This window comes from Muscardinus avellanarius, assembly GCF_963383645.1.
Source record: "Muscardinus avellanarius genome assembly, chromosome: 3".
Taxonomy (NCBI): Eukaryota; Metazoa; Chordata; class Mammalia; order Rodentia; family Gliridae; genus Muscardinus; species Muscardinus avellanarius.
In genome coordinates, this window is record NC_137788.1 from 158,835,082 (window position 1) to 158,860,758 (window position 25,677).

At 40.5% G+C, this 25,677-nt stretch overlaps 1 protein-coding gene across 4 annotated transcripts in view; it reads left to right on the forward strand.

Annotated features, from left to right (window-relative positions):
• The window catches only part of LRRC28 (leucine rich repeat containing 28), a gene marked incomplete at both ends in the record, with an annotated part of 134,187 nt that overhangs the window by 52,085 nt on the left and 56,425 nt on the right, over nucleotides 1–25,677 (forward strand). For 3 of the 4 annotated variants that reach the window (XM_080692634.1, XM_080692635.1, XM_080692633.1), the window contains one exon: nucleotides 24,111–24,317. The exons of the other annotated variant lie outside the window; for it this stretch is intronic. In XM_080692634.1, coding sequence (XP_080548760.1) covers nucleotides 24,111–24,317 — 207 coding nt within the window. The remainder of the gene's footprint in view (nucleotides 1–24,110; nucleotides 24,318–25,677) is intronic. 4 annotated transcript variants of the gene reach the window in all.

The following is a 25,677-nucleotide window of genomic DNA, read 5'->3' on the forward strand; positions in this document are numbered from 1 at the left end:
CAGCTGTGAACATGGTTGTTCATGCATTAGTTTGGTATTTTGGTTTTATTCTTTTTGGTAGATACAAGAGGTGGTCTTGCTGGATCATATGGCAAGTTAGATTTCCTTCTTCTGAGGATATTCCATACTGTTTCCAAAGTGGTTGCACCAACTTGCAATGCCACCAACAATGTATTAGAGCTTCTATTTCTCCACATCCAATTAATTACAGTTTCTTTCTTCCTTGGAAGTCCTTCTTTTAATTTCCACACTTATTACTACTTACTGAATTCCTGAAAACCAGAAAGTGAGTAACTCTGACAAGATGATCCTAGCTGGGTGTGGTGGCGAATGCTTGAGAGGCGAGACAGGAGGATCACGCAGGTTCAAAGCAAGCCTCGCTGGCTTAAAAGACCCTGTTTCCAAATTAAAAATATATAAAATAGGTCTGGGAGTGTAGCCCAGAGGTAGAAGTGTTACCAGGAACCCCAGTACCACCAAAAAAAAAAAAAAAAAAAAAAAAAATCCACTCACAACCGATTTATTTTTAATAGAGCTCACTTGGATCTGGGAATCTGCTGAGGTGAGGCAGCAGCAGCTTCTAGTGCTTCCTGACCACACGGTGGCAGGGACCTGCTGGCCATTTGCTGTGGAGCAGACCCCAGTCCCAGCCTGATGCCTGACAGGCTCCAAACCCGGCCTCACTGGCTCCAGACACAGCCTTGCCCTGCGGCAGGCTCCGGGCCCTCCCTCACTGGCTCCAGACCTGGCCTCTCCCCATAGTAGGCTCTAGACCCAGTCTCACTGGCTCCAGTCCCAGCCTCACCATGCTGCAGACTCTGGGCCCAACCTTTGCTGGCTTTAGACCTGGTCTCTTCTCTCTTATTTTTAGGTAGGAAGTCATGGCTGGAAATGTCTCTGTATGTTGTCCCAATCAGATATTAAACCAAAATCTGTTGTCCAGGGTTTCTCAGCATCCTATTCGGCCACTGCCAGCTGTTGCTACTGTGGTTGCGGCCGATGCCATCTTCCACCAGCAGTTTTGTCAGATTTTCTGAAACAGGGCTGCTGTTATCTGTAGGTCACCAGATGTTCTGGGGTGTGTAAATCTAAAAAAAATGTACTGATTAGAAAGTCTTACTATTCATGTCTTTCAAATTCCTTTTCCTGGGAATAGCTAACCCTATAGTTAATTATTAGGATAGAAAAGGCGGGTTTAATCAGAGAACAGGGAAAGATAGGTAAAGGCAGCTGTCCCCCAAGAACAAGGGAAGATGATGGGAAAAGGACTTTGTAGGGAAGATAATGAAGCGCAGCCGTTACAGATCAGGGTACCCTGTTGGAGGCTGCTTTCTGCCAGAGGCGTCATCTACAGCAAAGCGAGTGGGAGACTCAAAACACAGCGCTCAGCTGCAGGCCCCGGAAGCAGGGACTCAAAGTCAACTGAAAGCAGGTGGAGCCAGAGGCTTACTGAGGTCCCCCCACCTCGTTGCACAAACATAGTTCTAGAATTCTTTTTACCGCCCTTGATGTTTTTCTGAAGTGTAGCTCATTCAGAACAATGGATTTTTTCTTATTTTTGCAGTTATTTCTAGATATATAATCAAAGGCAAATGTAAATCTTTGATTATAATTTTCTCAGAAAGCATCAAGATACATGTATAGATAACTTCAAATCCCGGATTCTGTTTACTTTGGATATCAACATCAATTTTTATTCTTTACTCTAAGGGAATAAAATAATCAAGGCCAGAAAATGGTTTTTGTAGGTTGTCCACTCTTCAGGGGATGAGAAAACTGTGATGTTATCATAAAAACTGTAAACAAATAAGCAACAATTATTTAGTCACAACTCGAATAGCACAGTACAATTCAGTGTCAATTATTTATTTAAAATATGGACCATAATTGAGGACCACAGCAAGTCAGCAGACAATAATGCCTAAGCAACAGAAAAGTCAGTCTATGAACATTATTGTTTTAGGGGCTACTGTTTTCTGTGTTGTTTCTGAGATGCCAACCATGGCGAGGTGTTTGGAATCATCAACCTAATGAACTTCATTACTTTCTAATTATAGGCTTCAAAACAAACTTCCAGTGGAAGTCACTAGTATCCCAAGATATTTCTGATGGGAAGCAGAATTCCAGGATCGTGTGCCAACACTGGCAAGCCACATGCTTGTTCGTTAAACTTTTAATATTGAAATCATTGTAGATCCACAAATAGTTAGAAGTTCATATGCTTTGAACCAATCATATTTTAAAATTATTAACTAGTGTTTGGACAAAGTAGCCATTGCTGTTTTGTGAGTAATGAGGGGGATATAGTAAGGTTTGAAGTTCACTGAAATCCTGAGATAGTAATTCTGTTAAGCACCAGCTATGAAAATGGTCATGATGAAGGTGAGACAGTAACATGAGCAGAGTCCTTGGATTGAACCCCCAAAAAAAGAAGAGAGAGAAAAGTTCCAGAAACACTACTACTTGTAGCTTGTTTCCCATGCATGAGACTTTTACTTCAAAATATGAATTTGTGTCATGTCAAAAGTATCATGCATAAACTGAGAGTGGTGGTACATGCCTGTAATCCCAGTACACGGGAGGCTGAGACGGGAGGATTGCAGGTTCAAAGCCAGCCTCAGCAATTTAGCTAGACCATAGGCAACTTAAGGAGATGCTATTTCAAAGGAAAAACTAAAAAAATTAAAAAAGAGGTGGGCTTTAGCTCTGCGATAGAATGGCCCTAGGTTCAAACCCTAGTACCAAATAAAGGATCACATATAAAAAAAATGAATAAAATATCAAATTAGCAGATTTTGTTTGCCATTAGTGGAATGAACTCAGGTTTCCTATAAACATTTTAAGTTCTGCTCATCTAATAAGTGTGTGTGTGTGTGTGTGTGTGTGTGTGTGTGTGTGTGTGTGTGTGTGTGTTGCTGGGGATGGAACCCAGGGGCTTTCTATCTCCAGGCTATACTCCCAGACCTATTTTCTATTTTATTTGGAAACAGGATCTCACTAAATTGCTAGGAGCGCTGGGATTACAAGTGTGCGCCACCACACCTGACTCTAATAAGCTTTTTCTTTTTTTGGTGGTACTGGGGTTCCTGGAAGCTGTTCTATCTCCGGGCTACACTCCCAGACCTATTTTATACTTTTTATATGGAAACAGGGTTTCTTAAAGCCAGCACGGCTGGCTTCAAACCTGCGTGATCCTCCTGTCTCCGCCTCTGCCGCCCAAGCATGGGGATTATAGGCATGCGCCACCACGCCCAGCATCTAATAAGCTTTTTATAATGCTTATTGTAATTATGTTGAAAAACATCTAAATTTAAGATCATATAAAATCATTTCAGTCATACTTAAAGTCACATATAAAATACAATTTGTTATTTATACTGTTTTTGTCTTTTAACAAAAAGGGATACAAATGAAATACTATTGAATGACGAGCGTATATATGTTTGCCAAGTCATTTCAAACCAGAAGGGCCTTACCCCCTTGAGCTTCATAGTGTTCTGATTGGGACTCCCATTGTGAAGATTTTCCGTGGTAGAATTGCTTGTCTGTGAATAACAGAAGTCATATTTTTATGGAAGTTTTGACTGGGGTTATGGACTTGGCCCATTCCATATGTTTAAGAAACCTTTTAAGTACTACTACTGTAGTGGGAACAGGGGCTCTAGGGCCTGATGCTCTTGCTTAGAGGGGAGAAAGCAGAAAGCTGATGTGGGAGGGAGAGGACTAAAAGACAGATTTAAGGTAAGATTTAACCAGAAAACTCTTTTAACATCCTTCAGGACAGCAAGTGGAAAATAAAAAGAGCTGCGGGATTGCGTTGAAAGGACCATGGCTAATAAAAGCTGGAATACGAAGGAAGGGTTTCTCCCTAAGGTGACAGCCTACGGTTCCACTGATCAGGACCTCACACAGGCTGCACGGGCTCAAGTATTACAGTGCCCGTGAGTGCCAAAACAAACTCCAATTCTGTATCCCATTCTTATTTGCTTTCCCTTTAGTAGAGTCCAGAATAGTTCCTTTTTATTTTTCTTATGCAAACGAGAAAAATAGAACATTACTTAGAGTGCCAGGCCCTTCCTATGGAGCAGAGAGGGAAAATGTGCCTTAAAATGTTGACTATTAGCATTTTCCAAACCTTCTCTACCAGCTCTATGAAAAGAGTGCACCCTGGCCAGGCGAGTGAGCGCTGCCGGTGAGCCGCAGGGCTGGGTTTCCAGCTAGGTGACTGCGCTGGAATTTGCTAAAATGCATTATGACAAACCGGGCGGCGTGTGGTTTTGCCTAAACTCATTAGACCCTAGGACCCTGCTCTAAACGGGTGTTCATGTGAAAGGCTGCTGCACAGGGCCGGCGGGCCACGGCTCTGTGGGAGCCATCGCTGCAGACGCTTGGCTTCCATGGAGTGCCGCAGGGATCACGTCGCCCATTGTCTCAGTGCTTTTGAAACTGCTTTTGCGTGTGTGTTGTTTTGACCTAATTTTAAACTTTTTACTAAACTGCCAGTTCAAAGAGTAGGATGCATAGAGCATAAATTTAACTTGGAAAATGTTAGTGATCTTGGAAATTTTATTTGTACCCAAAGCACTTCTAATATATATATATATATATATATATATATATATATATATACACACACACATATATATACATATATATACATATGTAAATATATGACTATGCAATTTGAACTGATAGACGTTCCTATGTGCTTACGAGATTTTATTATTCTTTTCATTCTACTGTTCTGTTACTGCCTGTTGTTGAGCAGCATTTGAAAACTTTGCAATGCAGTGCACACCACAAGAATTATAGAGCGCAGTAAGAGATTTTGAGCTCTGCTCTGATTGACTAGCTTGCAGCAAAGCAATAGTCCTCTTTGTAGTATTTTGCAAAGATTGGGGGATAAATAGAAATCCAAATAAATGCATGTTTCATGTTCTCATTAGAAGCACAATACAATTTTCAATGATACTTATATTTGACAGAAACTGTATATACTTTGATTTTTTTTTTTATGGTACTGGTGATGGAACCCAGAGGCATTCTACCTCCAAGCTACAGCCCCAACCCTATTTTTTATTCTTTATTTTTGAAATAGGGTCTCACTGTACTAACAGCCTCAGCTATTTGAATTTTTTGATCTTACAGTGGCAGATCTTGGCAGTAGATTTGCATAGAAGCACTATATGTACAGATTTATTAAATTTTCATTTTGTTTGTGTGGTATTGCAGTGAACTGAAATATTAGAAAACAAGGTTTTTAGAATTTTAATCACAAATTTCTGTGGTATCATTCTTAGGTCAAATAAATACAACTAATAAAAATTTTTTTAAAAAGCAATGTAACGGGTTTTTAGAATTGTTTTATTTCTAATTCTAAGGACTCACAAGTATATGATGAGGTATATTACATTAGTGTGTAATTACTTTAAGTTTTATGATTATAAAAGTAACACAGGGGCATAGAAATAAAAATTTAAACAGCGTAGAAGAGTTTAAAAGTGGAGGTCTTTTTGTGCCCTGTTATATTTCTACCCTTAATCACTTCTGAGGACTTTGCATTTTCATTCTGCCTCCCTAATGCTAAGACTGTAACCCAAATATGCAAATCAGAAATCTCTAATGCAGATTTTCTCATAGAAATAGTAATAATGCTGGTGCCTTACTCTTTTTTACAAAGGGTATGTATTTAGAAATTATCTTCAGCTTTAATGTGAAATTATTTTAATTGAGGGGGGATTGTTTTAAATTACATAATTTCTGTTAAATAGCATGCTTTTTTCTAGTGCTTCTCAACTATTATATCAACAGAGATCATCAACCATTCTATTTTCAGAGATATTATTTTCCTTATGGGAAATTCAGTGAAGTCCAAATGAATCAATTTGGTGATATGGAAAATATATACTAAATATTTTCTCATTAAAATGTCTCCTTATTTTGCCAGGCGTGGCGGTGCATGCCCACAATCCCAGTGCTTGGGAGGTTCAGGCAGAAGGATCACAGTTTGCGTTCAGGCTCAGCAATTAAGTGACGCCCTGAGCAACCGAGAAGGACCCTATTTAAAAATAAGAAATAAAAAGGGCTGGGCGTAGCGCAGAGTTAGAATGCTTCTGGGTTTGATCCCCAGTATCCTTATACAGACACATACACCCCAAAAAAAGAGAGAAGAAAAAATTTTGCCTATTTTGAGTTTGGAAATTGAAAGCAGTCATCATTATATCATTCTTTCCAGAGAATAAAATATGAATTGCTTTTAGTTATTCTCTGCAAAGTAATGAAATAAAAATTTTTTATTCTAGTCGATAATACTGTGATATTTCTTGAGGCGGTGATTATAATAGTTTTATGCCAACAATGGACACCTAGTGGTTTTGTTCAAGTCAAAGCCTGAAAACTCCTTTGTGTTACCTCAGTAAAGAGGAAAAAACCTACCTGGAAGAAATCTGTGAAATAGACAGGCACTAAAATACAACATGAAATGAAAACCTGCCTATGTGGTCTCCATGTATCCTGCAGAATGGGGAAGATAAAGGGTTTTTCCAAGTAGAAATTGATGTGCCGATATAAGGCAGTAATAAAGATGCCAAGTTTCAGAATAAACGCTTTTAAAAATCAAAGACGGGATTTGTCTGAAGAGTGGATAATATGCCTCTTCTCTCTAGCAGGTAGTTGCCATTGCTGTAGCAAAAACACTTTCTCGTTACTTTTTCTTGCCTTCTGCCATATTCTCTGTGGTATTTTGCGAGGGAGCTCAGATACCAAATCGATTATTTGGTTAGATACTCAGTAAGCACCTGAGGAACTACTTATTTTGAAGAAAGCTGAGTGAGATTCTAAGGCATAACTTTTTACACACGAAGTGCCAGGTAAAATGTCAAAACAAGGTGATTTATTTTTCTTGAAGTAATATCTTTAGCATTTAAAAATTTCTCTGGGGAATTAATTGGCAAGCATGGCACCTAGATACAAATACTTAACTCACATTAGTTTCTCTTGTGATTCTCAGATGTCATATGTTTAGGGTTATTTGGCTTTAAAGCTCCCAAGTAATATTTACTTATCTTTGATACATAGAATAGATATTCTGAGCCAGACATGGTGGCACACACTTGTAATCTCAGTACTTGGGAGGCCGAGGCAGGAGGATTGCAGGATTGCGGCCTGCCTCAGCTACTTAGTAAGGCCCCTCACAACTTAGTGAGACCTGTTTCAAAATAAAGAATAAAACATAGGGCTAGGGCTGTAGCTCAGAGGTAGAATTACCCCTGGGTTCAAAACCCAGTACAAGAAAGAAAGAGAGAAAGAAAGAAAGAAAGAGAAAAGAATATTCTGTTAAGAGAGCTTCTTAATGGCTAATTTGCATTTGTTAACTTAAAGTTCTTATATATTGCTTATATTAGAAAAATACATATTAGCTTTTTCAGTGTGCTTTCTGATACTGTTAACTTAATTCTTAGATGTGATTGTTATTAAACATAACCCGCCACACATTTACGGTTATGAATTTTAAACTCCTTATGATTAATGTTAAGTTCCTTATGAATATGGACCATTGTATCCTGTACTGGCAAACCCTAGTGATTGTATGACTAAGAGCATAAAGAGTGTAATCACAAGTTGTGCTTATATTTAGAGACCCTTGTCTCTTAAAGCCAATATAATTGATGAATAGATTCCAACACCTATTTAAGTCATGGTGGGGTATTTTGTTTTGTATTTTTTTCTTTTGGTAGTGCTAGGGATGGAACCTAGGGCCTTGTGCGTGCTAGGCAAGTGCTCTGCCGCTGAGCCGTGCCCCAGTGCCTCCTGGTGCCCTTGAAGCACACCACTTGCTTCCTGCTGCAGGAGGGCACCCTGCGGCTGAGCTGGGAGGGGGGCACGCTGGCAGAGGCCCCTCGGCCCTGGTGGCTCTTGATGTGAGCCAAGTCCAAGCTCTTTCTAATCCATCAGAAGGACCAAAGAAGGCCCGGATGCACTTCCCACCCTGGATGGATCTGTTGTACCTTTTCAAATGTGAAATTATGTAAGAAGACTTGGCCTCCATATTCATAAAGTCGCACCATTCTTTCTTACATTAGTTGTTTTTGAAGACACTCATTTTGACAAGGATTCATGGTTTTTGAGTTTAAATAAGACCTCCTAATAGAGTTTCCAAATAATCCCAAAGGCAGGAGCGCGTTCTTGTTAGGAGAATACCTCTGCTCTGTCTCTGAACTCGTAATTCCAAGGATGCCAATCTTCTTCAAGCTCTAAAGAGTCTTCTTTTCTTTTGGACTCCCGCAGAGTTCCAGGCATGTTCTCCTTAATAAAATAGGTGGTGGTGCGTCCTTATCCTTTTTAGGGTGGATTTGATCCCTAGAATCTGGAATCATTCTCTGTCGAGGCAATTCCAAAATAGGAACTTTAGAAATCCAGTGAAAGCATGTCATTGGGTTGGCTTTGCTAGCCTGTGGCTTGGGAGAACAGGTTTTTACGCACTTATATAACGTTAGAGGGCCTTGATAAAATTCACTTACATGATTTTACTTTGTACGTTACGTGTATTTATTTTTCTAAAACTATCAGCTACAGCAAATCACACACAAGAATTTGGAAGTACATGAAAGCCCGGGGCTACTTAGCATGTGGGCAGCTTGTTTCTTCCTGCAGGCTCTCTTGTAGAACGCTCCGATGCTTGTCTGCGAAGAGATAATGATGGCACCGAGGTAAACGCGAGGTGTGTTGAGTGTGTGGCAGCCCTGCGATAGCCTAGGATTTCCCGTTTCTGTTTTCAAGGGTTTGTGAGTCACCTTCCAAATCCGCAGCAGTTACCATTTTACAGAGCGACAAATGCAAATAGTAAGTATGATGTTTGGGCGCAGCTCCAGGTCTGTCTGTGGTCAGCTAACAAGTGACACAATGTAAAAAATTCAGCAATTAATTCAGAATATTTACTGAGCACCTTCCATGTGCTAGGTCCTGCTAGAGCAGAAGCCCCCACTTCTAGGAAGTTTAGTTTCGAGTAGGAGGCACAGCGACGGTGCTACAGGCAAGGAAATACACCAAATGAATTGTAGTAAACGCAGGCCAAGAAATAAATGATAGGGCACTATAACTGAAAAGCGGCGGTCCTACTTTGAAAGTCAGGAAAGGCCTCTGAGGATGTGACAGTCCAGCCCTGACGGCGAGCGACGGGTCTCGGGGCTGGGCTGTGGCTCCGTGGTAGAGTGCGTGCGTGGGTCACACGTGACCCCCCACGTGGCACTCAGCCTTGTTCTCTAGCTGTCTCTAGTCTTTGGGGGGAAATGACAAGCCCGAGTGGTATCCCCCGACTGCGTCGCTCCCCATTTCATAAGATACTGCCCATGAACAGGGGCTCACGATCTTGTATTTACTGAATACAAAGTTACTAAAAGGTTTTGAGAGGGTGCTTGGCTTACCCGGAAAGCCGTCAGTTCCCCTCCCTTGTTGTAAATAAGGTACAAAGACCATTTTAAAGTATGTCAGTCACATTCGAGTTATTTTTTGACTTTAGTTCATTCAGCAAACAGATACAGAGTCCCCTCGCCCCTGCCTTCAGTAGCCACCTGTGGCCAGTGGCTCTCGTTTTGGGAGTTGTCGATGATTATAGGCAGCCACTACGGAGGCATGGACGTAGTGCCCAAGCAGAGCACTTGTGTGCGTGGGTAGGACACCCCCATGGTTCATTTGTAGGACTCCTGTTTTTGTGGCTCTGATACAAACGCTCTCTTATTAGGAGCTTACCGTGTTGCAGAGCCGTGCCGTGTTGCACATAACATCTCACGTCATTCAGCCACATACCTGTGGGGGAAGCGCCTGCCGCGGCGGGGCGTGTGGCTGGAGAGAGCAGACGGCCTGGACGGCAGTTCACGGACTGGGGGGGGCTCGGGAGTTGAATCCGGGCTGGCTTAGCCTAAGCCGGGTGCCGGGCTTTCCTCTAGATGAAATGCCTTTGGAACAGTACTTGTTCCTGATCTTTTATGCCTCAAAATATGGTGACTTCACTTTCTGAGTTTTCCCTCCCGGTAATGTTTCTCTACTTTTTTTTTTTCCTAGACAGGTAGTCCTGAATCTTTTCTTTTTGCAACGTACATCCAAATTATTTGTTCCTCATCAGCCTTCTTATCTTTTTCTTTTACCATTCTTAGCCTTCTATTAAGATCATTACATAATTTTTGTAATTTTTTATATATTTTAATTCTAAAATTTTCATTAAAAGTATCTTCCACTTTTCTACTGAGACTCTGTCTCTATTCAGGACTTCTTTAACATGTAAACATTTTCTTTTGATTCTTTACATTATGGCCATACCTATTTTAAAAATCTTTGCTAAATTCAATGTCTCGTCTGTTTCCAGGTCAGTTTTTGTCAACTGCTGTCTCCTCTGGCCATGAAGCTCACTGCCTTGTTTCTCTCTGTGTGTGTGTGTGTTGTTGTTTTAAGTAGAGGCATTGTGGATATAATGCACTGTGGGACTCCAGATTCTTTTCTCTTCCGCACATTATCGGCACCAGTTCTACTGGGTAGTTCAGTTCCGCCTGATCGCCTTCAACCTGTTTAGAACTGATGAGACTTTTTATTTAGTGTGTGCACTGATTGTGGGAAACCTAGGATATTTTCCAGATTCTCGTATCAGAGCAAGACTTGGCTGGTCAGCTCCACCTGGTCTCAGAGGTTGGCTCCGAGCTTGGGGAGGGTGGGGGTAGAACAGGTGTTACTCTGGGATGTGGTCCTTGTGCTGAGGCTTTTGCTGGCGTCTCTCTTGGGTGTCAGGAGTTATTGACAAGGCCTCTCTGCTCTGGCCAGGTTGAACACCAGCACTACCTGGACTCTCTGTGCTGCTGTCGGCCCTGTGGCAGCACTCCAGCAACCCCTGAGCTCTCTCTCCAGGCCCTAAGCCGAGCTCACGGACTTCTTCTTCACCCCCACCCCCGCCGATTCCTGTTTCTCTTGCTCCTCAGACAGACTCCAGCCGCCTCCAATTGTGATCTCCGCTTCTAAGCGTATGAGGACCGTTGTGTCGGATCTCTGTTTTCTTTATACGATGACAGTCTTTTTGAAACTCAATTTTTTTCTTTTTCTATATTTTAGGGAATTATTCTTCTCTTTAGATTATATATGTTTAAAAAAAATTTTTTTGATACTGGGAATTGAACCCAGAGGCATTCTACCTCCAACTCATACCCCAAGACCAATTTTATTTCTTATTTGGAAACAGGGTCTTGCTAAGTTGTCGGAGGGCCTCACTAATTTGCCGAGGCTGGCTTTGAACTGCAGTCCTCCCGTCTCAGCCTACTGGGATGACAAGCATGCACCACCATGCCTGGCTTAAAATAGTTTTTATTCATTTTAAAATAACTAGAATTCTGATTGGATTAGAATCATACACATATACTAATTTTTGAAAGGTTGATATTTTCATGAAATTGAGTCAGGTTGTCGTAAAGTGTTGTCTTTCTGTTTTTGAGGCCTTAAATTTTTCAGTGCTATTTTTTATTTTTACTGAGTCTTGGGCTTCTTTCTCTTCTCTTCTCTTCTCCTTTATCTTAAATCCCTTTCATAACTTTTTTGTTTGGTTTTGGTAATGAGGTTTGAACACAGGTGCATTCTACCTCCAAGGTGCACTCCCAGCCCTATTTTATTTTGAAAGTGTCTTGCTAAGCTGCGGAGAGTCTCATTAAAAACTGAAGCTGGCCTTTACCTGTGATCCTCCTGTCTCAACCTCTCGAGTACTAGGATTACAGTAGGCTGCACCACCACGCCTGGCTGTTGTGTGTTTGCTTTGTTTTGTTTTTATAATTGCATTTTGTTTGTCTAGAGAAAACCAGCTGCCTAAATAATTTAGTAAATAATGCAAACTTGTATGGCCAATAAAACTGGATTATGCTTTGAATCCCTTTCTACATAGCGGACTACATACCTTACACATAGGCCCATTAAAATAAAGTAAATGAATATAAAGAGAGGAACTTCCTGTATAGAGGATGAAATCTGGCATTGAAATTCTGCCTTTTATTTGTGTGTTCTTAGCCTGGAGTGCTCTGGAGCTTAAATTAGAACTGTTTGTAGTGGGTCCGGAAAAAGCTAGAGCTTGAAAATAGCAGCCTTGTTATTGACTCTTGGCCACTGGGCTGGCTTGGAGTGGGTGGCTTCCTTCCCATTCCATTTAAATTCTAGGTTAGGTCAGTGTGATCAGCACAGAATGATGATTTAAAGGGGACTTACTGTTTTTCTTTGCAGTTGGCACCCTCTTGTTATTTTTATGCTGTGTCTCAGGAATTGCTTTGTGGCAATGATGAATTCATTTTCAGGTTTTTCTATAAGTAGCTGCAGAATTTTTAAGGTATTGTATATTTAGCATAAAATTAAACAATTCCAACCATGAAGTTAGGATGTATTCCAGGAACATTAAGAAAACAAGGTATACAAAGAGATGTTTACTTGCAGGGAGAGGGATGACGGGTAAGGGCTGTGTCGTGAACGGAGCCCAGCTGGGAAGAGCAGTGTTCTACCAGGCTCCAAAGAAACTTGTCAGAACTCTGTGTCAGTAGTACTACATTTTAATTCCAAGGTCGCTTACCAATATATATTTTTGAAGATGCCAATAGTGTTACATCAAAAAATTAATTATAGATGCTTATTAAAAGAAACATAAAACTGTATTGAAAAAAGATTTCAGAAAATACAAGTAACACCTTATTAGAAATAAAAAATAAACGGATTAATTTATATGAATTTATACCCAAATAACTATTGTGCTTATTTATAATATCCAGATAGTATATAGAATCTTTTAAGGTTTGCATTAGTAGACAATAAATTTACTTTTAGCGTTTTTATTTTATTTTTTTCAGTCACTGAGGATTGAACCCAGGGGCATTCTACTCTCTGAGCTACACTCCAAGACCTATTTTATTTTTTTTATTTTGAAACAGGGGCTCACCAGGTTAATGAGAGTCTTGCTATTTGTTGAAGCTGTCCTCAAACCTGTGATCCTCCTGTCTTAGCCTCGCAAGTATTGGGGTTACAAGCTTGCACCATCATGCCTGGCTATTTTTGGCATTTAGAAATACTTTTTTGTGTTTTTTATTGTTTGTTTTTGTGCTGTTAGAGATTGAACATATTAGGCAAACAAATTTGCCATTAAGCTTCATCCCCACAATAACTTCATTTGGGAAGATAATTCTTGAGTTACTTTATTTATTTATTTATTCATGGTACTGAGGACTGGACCTAGGGTCATTCTACCTCTGAGTCATTCTACCTCCAGCCCTTTGATTTTATTTTGAAAACAGGGTCTCACTAAGTTGCTGGGAATCTCACTTCTCCCCGCGGCTGGCCTTAAGCCTGTGATCTGCCTGTCTCAGCCTCTCAAGTATTGGGATTACAGGCATGCACCTTTACAACCAGCTTCTATCATTTTAATATGCAGGAGAGTTCACTCTGTGGTGTACAGTCGTGCGACCAGCACCACCATGAAGAGGTGAGCGAGTGTTGCACCCTCCAAGACCCCCTGCGTCTTTGCAAGCCCTCTTTTGACACCCTCAGGCCCTGGGGAATCTCTTTCCTAGATCAACAGTTTTGCCTTTTCCAGAATAACGCATAAAGACAGTCGTATGGCATACACCCTGTGGATCTGGCTTCTGTCACATGGCATAATGAATTTGAGGCTCCGCCCTGGTGTATGTATCCAGGATTTATTCCTCTTTATTAATGAGCAGTATTGAATTGTGTGCACATGCCAGCCATTGCCCATCCTCCTGCTGAAAGACATCTATTCTAATTTTTAAAAACTGGCTTTGACTATTCTAAGTCTTTTGCTTTTAAAGTATAAAACTTAATATCAGCCTGTCAATTCCTACCCCAAAAAGCCTCCAGGGGTTTTGATAGGGATGGTGTTGATCAGCTTGAGGAGCACACCATCTCACCAGGATTAAGTCTTTATACCCATAAAGTTAAAGTGTTTATTTATCTCGATTTTCTTAAATTTTTCAGCAGTATTTTGTAGTTTTCAGCATGTAAGTTTTATATTTCTTCTGTTAAGTTTGTTCCCACATCTTTTAATTTTTGATGCTAATGTAAATGGAATTATTTTCTTAATTTCATTTTTGGATTGCTTTCCTGGTATACAGAAATACAATTTTTAAATATTTATTGTGTATCCGTCAACAAATACTTAGTAGTTTTAGTGGATTGCTTAGTGTTTTCTACCAAGGGTCCTATCAACTCTGCATAAAGGAAGCTTTATTGTTTCTCTCCATTCTTGATGCTTCTTCTTCTTCTTTTTTTTTTTTTTTTTTTGGTACTGGGGTTCCTGGAAGCCCTTCTACCTCCAGGCTACACTCCCAGCACTCCCAGACCTATTTTATATTTGTATATTTGGAAACAGGGTCTCTTAAGCCAGCGTGGCTGGCTCTGAACCAGCGTGATCATCCTGTCTCCGCCTCCCAAGCGTGGGGATGACAAGCGTGCGCCACCATGCCCAGCATTCTTGATGCTTCTGTTTTTGGGTTTTACCTTATTGCCTTTGCTTGAGCCTCCAGGACCCTGAGTGGCCATGCAGCGGGCTGGCTTCCCTGTCTTGTCCTGATCTAAGGGGAAAGCAGGGGCCGTCTCCTTTGAATATGACCGTAGCTACGGATGGTTTGTGGGTTAGAGGAGTTGCTGTTGCTTCTGGTTTGTTGGGAGTTTTGTTATGAGTGGGTTTGGGTTTTGAAGTGCTGTCTCTGCTTTTTTTTTTTGCGATAACTGAACTGTTTGTGTCTTATCCTATGAGCCTCTGCATCGTATCCACTCATTTCTCAAGTACTTAACCAACATGCATCCCTGGCAGCAGCCCACTCTTTCATGATGAATAGTAATGTTTATGTTGCTAAGTTCTTGTTTGCCAATATTTCATTAAGGACTTTTGCATTTGTGTTCTTGAGGTATATTGCTCAGTAGACTTAAAATGTTTTTGGCTGGCTCTAGTATTAGGGTAGTAGTGGTTTTATAGGATGAGTTCAGAAGTTTTTCTCCTATTTTGTTGAATATTTTTGTGAAGACTTATTATTTCTTCTTTAAATACTTAATAGAACTTAAATATTTAATAGAACAGAAAAGCCATCTGGACTGGGCTTTCTTTATGGAAAGATTTAAAGTTACTAATTCAATATTTTTATTTGTGATAAATGTACTCATATTTTTAATGACTTCTTGAATTAGGTTGGTGACTTGTTTCTTTCCAGAAATATATTCATTTCATATAAGTTGCTAATTTATTGGAATAAATTTATTCTTAGTATGCCCTTATAATTCTTTTAATTTCTGGAAAGCTACTAGTGATATCCCACCTTTGTTCCCAATTTTCACAATTTTGTTTTCCGTCCTTTATTGATTTAAATCAGTCTAGCTAAACATTTGTCAATTTTATCTTTTTTACAATAACTGACTTAGCTGGGCATGGTGGCACATTCCTATCAAACCCAGTATTTGGGAGGCTGAGACAGGAGGATTGCAGGTTCCAGATCAGCTTCAGCAACTCCAGTTACTGAGGATTGTGTATTGAAGTCTCCCATCTCTCAATGTGGAAATATCTAATTTTTCTCTCAGTTATGTTGAGATTTGGTTCATGTAATTTGGGTAATCATTATGACATATTCCTCTTGTTTCTTGAAATATTTTATATCCCAGTGTCTATTATTTTCTAATATAAAGACAGACATTCTGTCTCTTATGGTTATTGTTTGCATGGTGCACCCCCCCACCCCATCCTTTATTTTTTATTTTTATTTTAATTTTTTGGTGGTACTGGGGTTCCTGGAAGCCCGTCTACCTCCAAGCTATGCTCCCAGACCTACTTTTTATATTTTTATTTGGAAACAGGGTCTCTTAAGCCAGTGCTTAAGCCAGTGCTTTGAACCTGTGCTATCCTCCTGTCTCCGCCTCCCAAGTGCCACCACACCCAGTCCCATCCTTTTTTTTTTTTTTTTTTTTTTTTTTTCGGTTCTGGGGATGGAACCCAGGGGCATTCGAGTTACACCCACAGCCCTATTTTTTATTCTTTATTTTGAAACAGGGTCTCACTAAGTTGCGAAGGGCCTCGTTAAGTAGCAGAGGCGGTCCGTGAACCACAATCCTCCTATCTTAGCCTCCTGAATTCTGGGATTACAAGCGTGCACCACCACCCCCAGCGAAAGTGTATTTCTTACAGATACTGTCTTTAAGGCAGTTTGGTATCCTTTTCCATTTGATTGGGTTATTTAGTCTCTTCACATTTAATATAATTATTGAAACGGCTGTGTTTTCATCAGCTATTTTGCCATTTCTATTCTACATATTGTGTCTTTTTTATTCCTCTATATTGCCCCTATTACCTTCTTTTATGGTAAATAAATATGTTTAGTGGGTCTTTTCTGTTCCTCTGTTGATTTTAAGTATATGTATTTTAGTTATCTTACGGTTCCCCTGAACATGGTGAAGTCATTTTTCTCTTGTTGCTTTTAAGATTTTCTATTTTATCTTTTACCACTTGATAATAATGTGCATAAGTGTATATTCCTCTGTGTTCACCCTGCTTGGTATATGTTGAGCTTCTCGGATCATCAGATTCACTATTTGCCATCAACATTTTGGCCACTACTTCTTTCAGTCTTTCTTCTGCCGCTCTCTTCACACTCTTTTTATTTGGAACTTAGCTCCGTGCACTTGCTCTGCCCTGCGGAGATCTGAGGCTCTGCTTATTTCCCTCCAGCCTTTTCTCTCTGGTGTTTCTAGTTGGATAATTTCTGTCATCTATCACTGATTTTGTCATATGCCTATTTAAATCTATGTTAAACTTTTCTCTACATTTGTACTTTTTAACTTCAGAATTTCCACTACTAATCATTTCATTTCATTTAAGCTTTCTATTTTTGAGCCATTATTACCATATTTTCTTTTGATTCTTTAAACCTATTTTCTTTTAGTTCTTCAAACATGTAACTTCTTTGAAGCCACTGCTAAGTTCACCATCTGGGTTCACTTAGCATCAGTTTCTATTTACTTATTTTTTTCTGAGTATGTGTTACACTTTCCTGTTTTATGGCATGTCTTGTAATTTTTTTCAGCTGGACATTTTACATAATACACGTAGGAACTCTGGATTTTGATTTTTTTTCTATCTGAGGGTTGTCGTTATTGTTATTTCATTTATTTAACTTTTCAGTAATTTCCCTTCACTAAAAATAAGAATTTCATTTTCACACAGTATGTGACTACTGATGTTTTCTGCTTGATAGTTTTCTTTTTAACTATTAATTTTTTAAACTCTCATGTTAGGCTTTGTTCCTGTGTCTGCGCAGCATGGAGATTGTACCCCTTGACTGGTCCGGCTTCTACTGTCACCTGATGGATTTGTGTGTAGATTGAGGAACACATTTAAAGTGTAGGCAGCTTACACATTTGCCCAGCTCTTATTTCCTGCCAGGCTCTGTTTTCTCCCCTGTGCGTGTCTGTGTCTCCCGTTTGCCTTGAGTCTGTAAAGAGCTTGAGCCCTCGCTGGTCTCCCCAGAGCTTGCCCGCCACCTCCACGTGGCCTGGGACTACAGGATGCCTCTCGGACGCCTCAGGACCGTTGCGCATCCCCTTCCTGCTTGTTCTCTCTCAATGGAAACCACACCTCAGCCTAGTGAGATTGTTGGCCTTTCATATTTGAACGTGACCAGGGTTGCTGTTTATTGCCCACAGCACCACTGGGTGTGGCTTCTTATCTTTCATCCCATTTCAAGTCAGCCCTGTCTGAGCGCGAAGCTGCCTGTTGCAGCCTTTCCCACCCTATCAGGAGTGTGGCCACTAAGCGGCCTGGTTGGAGGATGGAGCCACCCCAGGCAAGCAGCTCATAGGTTTCAGTTATTCTTTTCTAAATTGCTTTATTTTTCATAGGAATGCTTCTCCTTTTATTGAAACTGCTGGCCAATTTTCATAGTGACAGAATGGTTGCTTTTGATAATTTTGTGTGATTTTATAGTTGTTTTTTGAATTGAGAATACATACCACCTCCTCTCTCTACCATACTGGAAGTTCCACTGTTTGGGGTTCACTGCTTAAATGGCATATATGTTTGTTATTTTATGTTTAATCTACCTACGCATTTACATTTAGGGTAAATTATTTTCATAGAGAATATGCTAGGGTCTTTTTTAAAAATTCCAATCTTAGCCAGGCGTGGTGGCGCACGCTTGTAATCCCCGCGCTTGGGAGGCGGAGACAGGAGGATCGCGCAGGTTCGAAGCCAGCCATGCTGGCGTAAGAGACCCTGTTTCAAAAATATAAAATAGGTCTGGGAGTGTAGCCCAGAGGAAGGAGGGCTTCCAGGACCCCCAGTGCCACCAAAAAAAAAAATAATAATAATAATAATAAAAATAAAAATAAAAAGAGAAATTCCAATCTTAAGATGGATGTGGTGGTGCACACCTATAATCGCAGTGCTTGGGAGGCTAAGATAGGAGGATAACAGTTTGAGGCCAGCCTCAGCAAATTAGCGGGACTCTGCTTCAAATCCTAAGTACCTAAATAAAAATACAATCAGACACTGTCTGTCTTTTAATAGGCACCTTGAGGCTATTTATATTTTGTCTAGTTATTAATCCTGGATCAGGTATGGCCTTTCATTTGTTTTCTGCTTGCAGCTTCTAGTTTTGTTTCTCAGTGCCCTCTTTTCTGTTTTTATTTTATATTATTTGAATATTTTTATTCTATTGTAATTCACTTTCTGGCTTTCTGTGTTCTTTTTTATATTTCTATCATGTTTAGGGATTGTTTTATACAAACCTCTCAAAGTCCACTTTGAAACTCCTTATTTCCTTCACAGACCTGTGTGTTATATTTGTCACAAGTAGTATGTTTTCATGATTTAAAAACCATTCCAAACAATGCCTATCTTAAATTAAAAAGTAAATATTCTGTTGTATTTACCCAGATATAAAAAATCTTGAATTTGAAGACACAATGGCCAAAACTTAGAAAGGCATAAACTTAGAGATTCAGAAAGCACACGAAATCATATAGATTGACAGACATTTGCTGCTACATTATAACCTGCCTGGTCATGACTAAATATCTAAAGTCTTAAAAGCATGTAAAGAGAACCGGCGCATTGCGTATAGGATAATAATACACGCTAGAAATGAACGGTCAACCCAGAATTCTGCGCCTAATAAAAAGAAAGTGGCATTAGGGGTTGCAAAGATATAAAGGCATTTTCAGATAAAGGGAGACCAGGAGAATTTGTTGCCTGCATACTTGTTCTAAAAGAAATGCTAAAAGAACTCCTTCATGTCGAAGTGAAATAGTAAGAGCTGGACACTTGGTGTTTTGGGAGTGAAGGAAGAGCAATAGGCCTTTTCAAGTCAAAGCGCTCTGGCTCGTGCAGGTCCCAGAGCTGGCCAGACGCACTGGGCTTCTGTTTGCTGGTCCTTCCCGAGCTCTGAACCGGAGGCCACACTTTGGGTTGTTTTCTTTGTTCCTCCCTGGTACGTTGCCACCACGGGTCATTTCACGTTTCTTGTGCTTCACCTAGAATCTTAAATAACGTTTGTTTGACTGTGTTGTTTTCTAACCATGTGCTTTCTGGTGGTCGAGCCTAGCAATTATATTTTTGAACTGATTATTGAAATAACAGTGCTATATGTAGTATTTAGATTGTGGCCTGTTATACAACGATCATGAAAATTATGTTTATTACAGTCTACCCGAAACTCTAGTTGACTTTCTCTTTTTCCCCCAAATACTTCTATGATGTAAAAAAAAAAATCACCGGTTTTACAACCGTATTATATGCAGCAGCATTTCATTTGGTATTTTAATTCTAAGAACAGCTAAATTTTCTTCTAACAAACAAAAAGATGTACATATTAAACTTCTCAGAAGACTGTCGTGGGTGGGGCGGAGCTCAGGGGTGGAGCCCGCGGTCCGGGTAGGGCCCAGGATCCACCTGGCACCACGAAGTGAGGAGGAGAGCTGTCCTCTTGTGTGGTTCGTTCTATTGAGTTCGACCTTCAATCCTGCCCGTTTCCAGTGTCATAGAATTTTTCATTCCTCACCTCCCTTCATTCCTCATTGTCTTGACTCTTGGTGCAGACAGTGTTTGTTTTCCTTTCTTTGTCAAAAGTGTCTCAAATTTTGGTATCCACGATGTGTGCAAAGGGTGAATACTGATCTGTCACCACGCCAAGGAGGGAGAGCTTCAAGTTGTGCAGAGTTGAGTTCATAACCGCTGCTGTTTCCTCACGCCCAGCGCAGCAGCCAGAGCCAGGTGCCGGCCTAGTTGTTGCAGCCATATCCTTTTGTATACACTTAATTATTTTAAAATAATGATGGAAATCACTTCCTTTGCTCCTGTATGAATCAGGGTGGATTGTTTTCAAGTTCCTTTAAGTGGGTGATTTATAGATATTACAATTCAGAACTGAGCTGGGTGAAATTTTAATTTTTTTCTGCAAAAACAGTTTTTAAAAAAAATTAGCATCCCCATACTGAAAGTAATAGTCTAGAAGCTTAAAATTAATCTTGACTTCTCTCTGCTGTTTTTCTTATCCAAGTAAAGTTTTTCTTAAAATATCTGTGGAATTTCTTAGAGTTTGTATTCTCCAGCAAGTCCCGTCATCTCTACCTGATACTCGTTATCATCCACGTCTCCACCCAGCCCTCCATGTTGGGTTTACTTTCTGCTTTTCCTGGTGCCTGGGCCGGTGTTGGGCCTTAAGGAACCACAGTAGACGCTCTCTTTTCACTCCCAGGCCCTCCCGATGCCTCCAACCCCACCCTCATGCCCTGCTGGGAATGCAGTCTCTATTTTCCTTTTGGCTTACTGAAGTTTCCATCTCCAGCTGATTTTGCACAAGTTTCTCCAGCACTCAGCTCACTCCTTTTCCTGAGCTTCTGTGCACACTGTCTCTTGGGTGCACCGGGATTCACCGGAGCAAGGACCTGGTGTCTCTGTCGTGGCGCCGGGCCCAGCGGGCGTGTGGCAGGCTGGTGGCTTTTCTGGCTCACTTCTTTCCTATGATAGTTTGTAAAGTGAGATCAAAAGAATTTCATTCTTTTTATTCCTTTTCTTTGTTTTTTTTTTTCTCTTTCTTTTTTTTTTCTTTTTTTTCTTTTTTTCTCGCGGGTCTGGGGATGGAACCCAGAGGCATTTGACCTCCGAGCTGCACCCTATGCCCAATTTTTTATTCTTTATTTTGAAACCAGGTCTCACTGAGTTGCAGAGGGCCTCACTAAGTAGCTGAGGCTGTCCGTGAACCCAGATCCTCCGGTCTCAGCCTCCCAAATGCTGGGATTACAAGTGTGCGCCACCACGCCCGGCTCTTTATCCACTTTTAAAACATGATTTTTCTCCCCCCACAAACTTCCTTATTCTCACGCACTCCCATCAGAAGCAATTTTATTTTGTGAAGTGAATGAGAAGGCAGACCGTGGTAGGGGATACTGTGCTAATGGAGCCCGAAGTGAAACTGACTCCCAGTGCATCGGTTAAGTTCACGTGGAGCACAACTCCATTCTGGAGTGCCAGGCTGCGCACCAGTCCCACCTGCGCATCTTTAGACGTGGACTTTGTTTAGTGTTGTCAAAACTGAGCAGTGAAGTGTGAACTTCCCAACATGGATTTATCAATATTAAAAAAGTAACTAAAATGTAGTGTATTTTAGCCAGGCATTGTGGAACTTGCCTCGAATCTCAGTACTTGGAGGCTGAGCTGAGAGGATTACAGTTTGGAGGTCAACCTCAGTAGCTTACTGATACTCTTAGTAATCTAGAGAGATCCTGTTTTAATATAAAAAAAATTAATAGGCTGAGGTGTAGCTCAGAGGTAGAATGCCCTCAAGTTCAATCCCTAGTCCCCCAAATGAAATTAGTATTATTATATTACTTTTATTTAAAAAGCTATTTAAGATAGCAGTCATGGTGGCACACACTTGTAATCCTAATACTTGGGAGGCTAAGACTGGAGGATTGCAGGATCGAAGCCAGCCTCAGCTACTTAGTGAGGCCCTTTGCAATTTAGTGAGACCCTGTTTCAAAATAAAGAATAAAAAAAATAGGGCTGGGAGTGTAGCTCAGAGGTAGAATGCCCCTGGGTTCCATCCCCAGTACTGCAAAAGTAAATAAATAAATAAATCCATTAAGCTATTAAGAACATTCCTAACTAGCAGTAAGTCTACAACAAAGACAGATACATTTTTCTGTAAATGGCCAGATCATACTTTTAGGCTCTGAAGGCTGCATATGGATTCTGTCACAGGCTCTTTGGTTTTGGCGCTATTGTTTATCACCCTTTAAGATGTAAAGGCCAATTTCAGTTGTAGGCAGGACAGAAGCAGGCTGTGGGCTGGGTTTGGCCTGTGGCTACAGTTCACTGACCCCTGGCCTGTAGTCGGAACAGCAAATCTGTTTAATTAAACATTCAGGAGGGAAGAAGACTTTATTATCCAATACGGAAGATGTTGCTAAGGTTCATTCAAATCCTAAAAACTGTGGAGCATGCCCCGGGCATGGGAAAGCGCCACCAAGAGCAACGGCTCAGGAGAAGGGCATGAGGTTATGGACCGCATCGTAGCAGTCCATAACACCAAGTGTCCACATGGGGAGAAACAGACATCCTGCCTGGTGCTTACAGGAATCTTTGAGGAAACGGTGCTGTCCTGGGAAAGAGTGAATGTACTTCCCTAAGACGGTGATTTTTCCCTAAGAACAAAGTTTCTTGTGAAGAATTTCCTAGTCATCACTTGAGCTGTAGTGAGTAGAGGGACCAGGACATGATTGTACAGCTTACAGCTGGAGCAGTTTGCCACTGAAGATACTGGTGATGAGGAAATGCTGGGGTGAATGAAATGATTTAGTTTGAATTAAAGTGAATTCATAAGATACATTCCTTGGGGGCTGTTAAATACAGTGAGCCACATGACTGGACAGTAGCTATAAAAGTTACCTAACAATAATTTTATTTTAATACCAACTTTACCGTGGTAGGAATCTCCAAAGGACACCCTTATTCTTAATTCAGAAATCTGTTTAGGTCGTATGAGCAATTTGTGCTTGTTTGGATATTACAACATACAATGATTTTATAAGCTACTTAGAAGATATATCACACACACACACACACACACACACACACACACACACACACACACAACACCAAGTACCTTGAAGTGGCTGTGATTGTTCTTCTCTCTCCCTGGCAACAACTTTGAGCGTCAGTAACAGGCGTCTGATTCAGTCTCATCACATTGGGTCTCCCCTTTCTCCAAGTCAGCATTTTCTCCACTTTGCTGTGTACGTATATGAAGTGATCGACTCTGACGTCAGTAACGTGGGGGGAGGGGCGGGAGCAGAGCGAGATCCAGGGGACTCACCAAGTGCGTTGTGTGCGAATTTCCTATCACTCTGAACCTCATTAGGATGTAGAATCACAGCAAACCAATAAAACTATATATTTAAAAACAAGAACTTCTGGCAGGCGAATTTGTGCCCCCTAAACTGGACTATTTGTTCATAAGCCCTAAATCCAGTGCTTCAGCATTCACATCTATTTCAGACAGCGTTCTTACTCTGTGATCCAAAACATCTGACCAACACAGCTTGGAAGAAGAAAGACTTATTTGCTCACAGTCCTGGAAATGTCAGGATTCTGTCCACGTTAGGCCTGGTCTGCGGAGCTCAGAGAATGGCTGTGGGAAGTGGAGAGGGAGGGGAGATCAAGGCTGTGCTCTCCTGTCATGGAGGCCAGAAGCAAGAAATCAGCAAGAGGCTTCAAAGGCACAGCACAGTTCCTAAGGACACACCCTAGGGGACCCAGCTTCTGTAGTCACACCCCACCTGACTAGGTGACCACCCAGTAAATCCATTACAGTGGGTTTGTAATCTGCTGATGAGATTACAACCTTTATGACTTAATTGCATCAACTCTGAATATTAATACACGAGCTCTGTAGGGGACGTTCTGTGTCTGACCATAATGACGGCTATGAAATCCCAGCTCCAGATTTTATTTGGCTGTGAACTGTCACATATTGATTTGTTTTCTTTCTGTTGTTTGCGTAAGTTAATCAGGATATCGTTTATTTTAATTTTGGTCTTGGTTGTAGAGGTTGGCGATCTGAAGGAGCTGCAGACGCTAGACATTTCTACCAATCGCCTGCTCACCTTGCCCGAGCGGCTCCACCTGTGCCTTTCTCTGCAGTACCTCACTGTGGACCGGAACCGTCTGTGGCAAGTGCCGCGCCACCTCTGCCAGATGCCCAGCCTCAACGAGCTCTCCATGGCTGGAAACCGTCTTGCATTTCTGCCACTTGGTGAGTGAGTATGTTTTGTGTAGTCAAGTACAACAATCCAAACTAAGAGGGCAAGTCTTTGTGTCCTTGACGAGGATGGACTAGTTGGTTTCTTTCGGTCTGTCTTGAAGATTGCCCCTCTTAATCCATTTTTGCAATAAACAGAGTGCCATTCTTCATAACAAATGACATTTATTTCAGTTAGGGATTTCATATTTTAAAAAAAGATCTGTTCTAAAATTTTGTGTAGGGACAAAATACATGAGATATGAAATAATTACTCTGAGTGGGGAATTAAAATGTGTGTTTGTGTTTCTAATTATAAATTCAACAGATGGTATTGAACAATATGGAAGAATAGCTACTGGTACAAATACATCTGCTTAGGTGTTCATGTCTACCTAGGAAAATTGCTATTGAGTATTATTATTGTTAATATTGCCAGATAATATTACTACAAAACTTTGATGACATTAAAACTGGCCACACTGTCTGCTGAGCTTGAAATGTCACCAGAGTAATAACATATTATCCACCATAGATTTCTGTAGTTGCCGCACTTTGACATTTTACATGTCAACCACCATAGGCTCTTAAATTTATTTCACATACAACTGAATTATTTGCTTAACTTGTGAGAAACAAAAGTACCAGTTAAAAAAAATTAAAATATGAAGTTCCATAGAACCTAAACTGTCACAATAAGCATCATATAATTTCACCCATGAAAGCACTTTTGTAATGAATAATTCATTTCAGAGGGCAATGAAGTGAATAATTTACTAGTTCCTGAAAAGAAATATTTCCCAATATAATTGTCCATATTTTTTCCAATATAAATCTCTTAACAAAAACTTTAAAATACTGGAGGCATTGAAATAAATTCATTTAATAATAGTCGTTAAACTTAAGGAAATTATTTTTCCACATATTTTGTAATTTTACAATTTAACAAAATGAAATAAAGCCATTTCTCTTTTTTTCTTTTCTTTTCTTTTTTATTTTTATTTTTCTTTTTGCAGGTCTGGGGATGGAACCCAGGGGCATTCTACCTCCAAGCTTCCAAGCTACACCCCCTGCCCTATTTTTTATTCTTTATTTTGAAACACTCACTGAGTTGTAAAAGGGCCTCACTGTGTAGCTGAGGCTGTCCGTGAGCAGCGATCCTCTGGTCTCAGCCTCCCTAATGCTGGGATTACAAGCGTGCACCACCATCGCCGGCTGAGATAAAGCCATTTCAGAAGCAGGCTATATTAAGAAGTCAGAGCTCCTTTTGAGTGAGAACACTATCAAATATATATTTTTAAAAATAAATGCTACACAGAGATTATAGAACAATTGTGATATTAAAAGCACTAGGTCCCAAATCCAGGGATCTGGG